At 68.6% G+C, this 6,358-nt stretch overlaps 1 protein-coding gene across 4 annotated transcripts in view; it reads right to left on the minus strand.

Annotated features, from left to right (window-relative positions):
- SCRN2 (secernin 2) overlaps positions 1-3,511 on the minus strand; it is a 4,412-nt gene extending 901 nt beyond the window's left edge. For 2 of the 4 annotated variants that reach the window (XM_027702689.1, XM_027702690.1), the window contains exons 1-6: positions 2,962-3,285; positions 2,031-2,212; positions 1,435-1,634; positions 1,140-1,355; positions 358-523; positions 80-257 (exon numbers count right to left, since the gene is read on the minus strand). In XM_027702689.1, the coding sequence (XP_027558490.1) occupies positions 80-257; positions 358-523; positions 1,140-1,355; positions 1,435-1,634; positions 2,031-2,212; positions 2,962-3,285 (1,266 nt within the window). Of the gene's footprint in view, positions 1-79; positions 258-357; positions 524-1,139; positions 1,356-1,434; positions 1,635-2,030; positions 2,213-2,961; positions 3,286-3,452 lie in introns of those variants that run through there. The other 2 variants (XM_027702691.1, XM_027702692.1) reach the window with 2 other exon arrangements.
- Between the last annotated feature and the right edge of the window lie 2,847 nt (positions 3,512-6,358).

A 6,358-nucleotide genomic window follows, 5' to 3' on the forward strand; every position in this document is an offset into this window, starting at 1 on the left:
GTGGGATCTGCAGGGTCTGTGGGATCTGTGGGATCTGTGGGGTCTGTAGGATCTGCGGGGTCTGTGGGGTCTGTGGTACCTGGTCCTGCTCCATGAGCTCCAGGGCCGCCTGGTGCCGGCGGTACAGCTCGTGCCGCCGATCCACCGAGCTCTGGAAGCGCGGGATCTCCTTGGCAGGGTCCCGGGGGAAGGTCGGGGACCTCACCTGCGGCACGGGCTTGATGCCGGCCACGAACACGAAGGGCTTGAAGACAGACCTGGGGGAGAGGAGCACCGGCACGAGGGGGGGATGGAGGCTGATTCCCGGGAATACCTCATCCGGGAGGGAGCAGGGCTGGGCCCCTCCGAGGGCCTCACCTGGAGGGGTCGGGGGTGGCAGTGAAGAAGTGGACGCAGGGCAGGGCGGGGTCTCGGGGCAGCACGGACACCATGCTGCCCGCCGTGCGGAACCCCTCCGAGTCCACGCAGATCCCGCTGCCCTTGTCCCGCAGGATGGACATCAGCGTCTCTGCCGTGATGTGACCTGGAGGGACAGGCAGGGACATGGCACTGCTATCCCTGTCCTTGTCCCTGTCACTGTCCCCATCCCTGTCCTTGTGCCCACCCCAGTGCTGCCACAGCAGCTCCTTGCTGGTGCGGAGCAACCCTTGGCAATCCATGGGTGTCCATCCCAATCCCTGTCCTGCTCCCTGTCCTGTCCCTGTCCCCATTCTCATCCTTGTCCCTGTCCCCCCCCTCCATGCTGCTGCAGCATCTCTGTGCCAGCAAAGACGCAGCCCTTGGCAAACCATGGATGACCATTCCCATCCCTGTCCCTGTCCCCATCCCTGTCATATCCCAGTCTCTGTCCCTGTCCTGTTCTAGTCTCTGTCCTGTCCCCATCCCCATCATATCCCAGTCTCTGTCCCCATCCTGTTCTAGTCCCTGTCCCTATCCTGTCCCCATCCCCATTCCTGTCCCTGTCCTGTCCTTCTCCCTGTCCCCCTCCCTTCCCCTGTCCTGTCCCTATCCCTGTCCCTTCTTTGTTCCTGTCCCTTCCCCTGTCCTGCCCCCATCCCCATTCCTGTCCCTGTCCTGCCCCTATCCCTGTCCCTTCTCTGTCCCCCTCCCTTCCCCTGTCCTGCCCCCACCCCTGTCACCTGCGTGCTGCCTCAGCAGCTCCCTCCCCGCTCGGAAGCGGGCCTTGGCGGCCTCCATGCGCGGGGGCTGCTGCTCCAGGGAGAAAACCTGGGCGAAGCTGAACTCCCCGTGCCCGCTCCACCAGCCCTGGCTCCGCGCCCGCTGCCGCAGCCCCTCGTGCTCCGCCGTGATCTCGCTGCCGATGCTCAGCTGGTTGGAGATGTTGCGGCTTCCCTCTGCGACAGAGGGGTCAGCTGGGGGGGTGACGGGGGCACACAGCTCCCCGTGCTCCCAGTACAACCAGTGCCCGCTCACCGGTGATCCGCTGGGCCGCCCAGTAGCGCCCGGCGGTCTCCAGCACCCAGGCCTCGGCGCGGTCGGCCAGCAGGAAGGTGTTGTGGTACACGAAGGGCACCGGCTCCTCCTTGCAGCTCCCGCCCTGCCCGTAACGCTCCAGCAGCGCCGTCATCACCTCCAGGGCCTCCTGGGCCGAGCTGCCCCGCTCCAGACCCAGCCTGTGCCGGCAGTGCCCGTCAGGAGCCGGAGCGGGAGGGACACGGGGCTGTTCTCACCTCCCCAGGTCCATCTTCACCTCCCCAGGTCTGTCCTCACCTCCCCGGGTCCACCCTCACCTCCCCAGGTCCACCCTCACCTCCTTGGGTCCATCCTCACCTCACCAGGTCCACCCCCACCTCCCCAGGTCCACCCTCACTTCCCCGGGTCCATCCTCACCTCCCCGGGTCTATCCTCACCTCCCCAGATCCATCCTCACTCCCCAGGTCCACCCTCACCTCCCCAGGTCTGCCCTCACCTCCCCAGGTCCATCTTTACCTCCCCAGGTCCATCCTCACCTCCCCTGGTCCATCCTCACCTCCCCAGGTCCATCCTCACCTCCCCAGGTCCATCCTCACCTCACCAGGTCCATGCCCAGCAGCGCCTCCTCCTCGCCCAGGGGCTCTCGGGTCCACACGCCCTCATTGCCCACACACACTCCGTGCTCGTTGGCTCCCATCTCAGCACCCCAGAGCCAGGCGGGGCGGCTCAGCACCACGGCGTGGGTGTGCTCTGCCTGCTCCACCTCCAGGTACGTGCACTGCGGGGCACACGGGGTGGCTGGCACCTGCAGCGCTCAGGGCACCGTCCCCTGCAGCCACCCTGGCCCAGGAAGGTGCTCTGGGGGGGCTGAGACCTGACACACTCAGGGCACCCTCCCCTGTAGCCACCCGGGCCCAGGAAGCTGCTCTGGGGGGCTGAGACCTGGCACACTCAGTGCACCTTCCTCTGCAGTCACCCTGGCCCAGGAAGGTGCTCTGGAGGGCACATGGATGGGCTGAGACCTGACACACTCAGTGCACCTTCCTCTGCCCCAAGGAGGTGCACTGGGGGGGATATGGGGGAGCTGAGACCTGGCACACTCAGTGCACCTTCCTCTGCAGTCATCTTGGCCCAGGAAGCTGCTCTGGAGGGCACATGGATGGGCTGAGACCTGGCACACTCAGTGCACCCTCCCCTGCAGCCATCCGGGCCCAGGAAGGTGCTCCAGAGGGGACGTGAAGGGCTGAGACCTGACACACTCAGTGCACCTTCCCCTGCAGCCACCCTGGCCCAGGAAGGTGCTCTGGGGGGGCTGAGACCTGGCACACTCAGTGCACTGTCCCCAAGAGCCACTCTGGCCCAAGAAGGTGCTCTGGAGGGACACGTGGATGGCCTCGGACCCGACCCACCGTCCCCTGCAGCCACCCCTGGCCCAGGAAGGTGCTCCGGAGGGGATATGAGGGGCTGAGACCTGACACACTCAGTGCACCATCCCCTGCAGCCACCCTGGCCCCAGCACGGTCTCACCTGGACTTTGTCCCCGGGCTGGTGGGTGGCAGCGGGGACATACACGATCTCCTGGACCTCGTGCCGCGGTCGGTCGGCGTTCTTGGCGAAGATGACGGCGGGGGACGCGGTGTCGGGGGGCAGGGCCACGAAGCAATCGCAGGACGAGGGCACAGGACCCTGCCCCGCCATCCTAAACCCGGCACAGGGGACGGGAGGGGGGACACACGCCGAGGGGATGTCACCCCCTTGTGCCTGTCCCGGATGTGTCCCCAGGGTCCCTTTGGGGCCGCACTGTGGGATAACGCGGTCCCTGAAACCGGGGGGACACATCAGTGATCCCATGGTGGGGTGGGCACCGGGGACACCTCCCCCCCTCGGGACCCCGCCGCTCCGGGCAACCCACCCCTCCACCCAGTCACCGGGACCCCCCCACACCCACCGCGGACGGGACCCCCCTCCCGCCCATCCCCGGTAACCGGGGACCCCCGGGACCCCCCATCCCCACGGACCTGCCGCTGCTCCCGCAGCGCCGCCGCTACTCCCGGTCCCGCCCCTCCCGGTCCCGTCCCGCACCGTCCGTGCGACGGCGGCGCCCGGTGGTCGGAGGCCGAACGGCGGGGACCGGGACGGACACCGGGACAGACACCGGGACAGACACCGGGACCGGCACCGGGACAGACACCGGGCAGACACCGGCACCGGGACAGACACTGGGACCGGTACCGGGACAGACACCGGGACCAACACCAACACTGGCACCGGGACAGACACCGGGACCGGGGTTGGCACCGGGACAGACACCGGGACAGACACCAGCACCGGGACCCGCGTGGGGAGAGGGGACTGACACCGTCACCCGCATCCGCGTGGGATGGGGAGGGATCGGCCCCCAAAGGACCCCGGGGTGGGGGTCCCAGGTTTCCCCTTCCCGCAGGGCAGGGACGAGGCACCCGGGTATGAGCGGGGGAGGGTCCCGTGGGGCAGAACAACCCCCCTTCCCCGTGGGCAGTACCCCCGTGGGCATCACCCCGCGTGGGCAGCGCCCCGCCCGCCCCGCGCTATGCGGGCGGACCTGCCGGGCAGCGCCCTGCCCGCGGGGGGACCCCGAGCGCCCGCCCGGCGCGGGGGGGGGGGGGGGGGGGGGGGGGGGGGGGCCCCCGGGGGGGGGCCCCGGGGCCCCCCCCGGGGGGGGGGGGGGGGGGGGGGAACTGCGGGATGTGACCCTCGTGGGGGGCTCAGCTGGTCCTCAGCCGGGTCACCCCCCTCCCCCTAGCACCCTCCAGCCCTGGAGGCCCAAGGGCAGGGTGGGGGTCGGGGTGCTGGACCCTTGGACTCCTTGGCAGGGTTGATTTGGGGTTGGGGTATTGGACCCCTGGATGATTTGGATTTGGGGTGCCGGATCCCCGGGTCCCTTGGCAGGGATGGTTTGGATTTGGGGTGCCAGACCCCCGGGTCCCTTGGCAGGGATGATTTAGGGCTGCAGTGTCAGACCTCTGGGTGCCTTGGCAGGGATGCTTTGGATTTGGGGTGCCAGTCCCCTTGGGTCCCTCGGCAGGGATGGTTTGGGGCCGCAGCGTTGGACCCCTGGGTCTCTTGGTGGGGATGGGTGGGGGGGTCGCAGTGTTAAACCCCAAATCCCTCGTCAGGGATGATTTGGGGCCGCAGCACCAGACCCCCGGGTCTCTTGGCAGGGACGGAGCCGGGAGAGCCGGAGCGTGGAAAACACGCGGCGTTTATTCCAGTACAAAACCCAAACCCACAGCCCCGCAGCCTCTTCACAGCACAAACACTCCCCTCGCCGGGCGGGGGGCACCCCTTTGCCCCGGGGGCTGCAGCCCCCCCCTCCTCTTCGGGCCACCCCGCTCTCCCCCCCCCCTCGCAGCCGCCCCCCGGTGCCGGTCCCTCCCTGCCCCGGGGAGGCGGCCCCGGGGGTGGGGGGACGCGGCGGTTCGGGGCGCGGGGCCGGGATCCCCACGCCGGCAGCAGGCTGGACTGGTTTCCCGGCCGCCGTCCCTCCCCACCCGGTTTTACAGCCTTCATTGCCCCATCGCGGCAAGGCAGAGCCCCGGGGGGGTGCGGGGGCTGAGCACAACCCGGGGGGGGCACAGCACACCTGGGGAGGGGGGGGCACAGAACACCTGGAGAGGGGGGGGCACAGAACACCCCCGGCTCTGAGACAGGTGAGGCTGAACCCCCAGTCCCGGCGTCACAACGGGACCCCCTGCTCGGCGGTTCCCTCCCCAGCCCACCCTTGGGGTGCCTCTGCTGCAGCCCCCTCCCCAAAATCTGCAGCACGGGGTCCCCAACAGGTCAGAGCCCCCCCCCAGGTGCTGCCGGAGCCACTAAAACCCCACTGTGGCACTTTGGGGAGGGTCCTGAGCCCCCCCCCCCCAGGGAGGGAAATCCCATCCAGGGGGCACCGCGGGGGAATTTTGTGCTGGAAAAGGCAAATGCCGGAGTCGGGGACGTCCTTCGAGAGCTGCGGGCAGCCCAGGTCACCCGAGTCCTGCAGGGGGACAGCGGTGGCCGTGCCAGGGCTGGGGACACGTCCTTTGCAGACCCCCCCCAGCGAGACTTCACCTCGTGCTGGGGGGCTCCAGCCCCACGGCTCGTCCCTGCCCCACGGCGCGGGGGGGGGGCTGCTGCCAGCCCCTCCCACATCCATGGGGACAGGGACAGGGATGGGGACAGGGATGGGACCCTCTGAAGGGTCCGACCCCCCTCCTCCCCATCCCCGCAGCCCACGGCCCGGGACGTTCCCTCTGCCCGAGTGGCAAAGCCTGGCTTCACCTTAATAAAATAATAATAATTAATAATAATAATAATAATAATTAATAATAATAATAATAAAACAATCGAACCCGAAGGTCTTGGGGCGCCCTCTGGGCACGGACCCCACTCGACTTCACCTCTACCCTTTCCCCCCCAGACCCCGGGGGGCTCCGAGCCCGGGCAGCCCCCGACACGGCCCCCCCAGAGCCCCCCAGGATGGGGCCATGCCGGGAGATCGGCTCCCCACAAATTTCCCCCCCTCCCCGGACTCCCAACTGGTGTGAACTGGTGTTGGCTGGGGGGGCAGAGCCGGGTGGGACCCCCGGGTGCCCCCGTTCTCCCCTCCCACCCCACCCCAGCCTCCCTCCGCCCCCCAAAGCTCCCCCTCAGGTCCCGGGTTCAGCGTCTCCTTCTGTGTCCAGGGGGTTCTGCCAAAATCGGGGTGCGAGACCCCCAAGGTCTAAAAACCGAGTTTCGTGGACCCCCGGTCAGGGGTGCAGGACAGACACGGGGCCCCCTGGGGACAGGGCGTCGACCCCAGGGGAGGAAAAATACGGGGTCCCTGCTGGGGGATGCCCACCGGGAGATCCGGGGACCCGGGAAGGGACAGCTATGGGGTCCCCGGGGGGACAGGCAGCATGCA

Source organism: Neopelma chrysocephalum, unplaced genomic scaffold (genome assembly GCF_003984885.1).
Source record: "Neopelma chrysocephalum unplaced genomic scaffold, ASM398488v2 Primary Assembly neopelma1_192, whole genome shotgun sequence".
NCBI classification, from domain to species: Eukaryota; Metazoa; Chordata; class Aves; order Passeriformes; family Pipridae; genus Neopelma; species Neopelma chrysocephalum.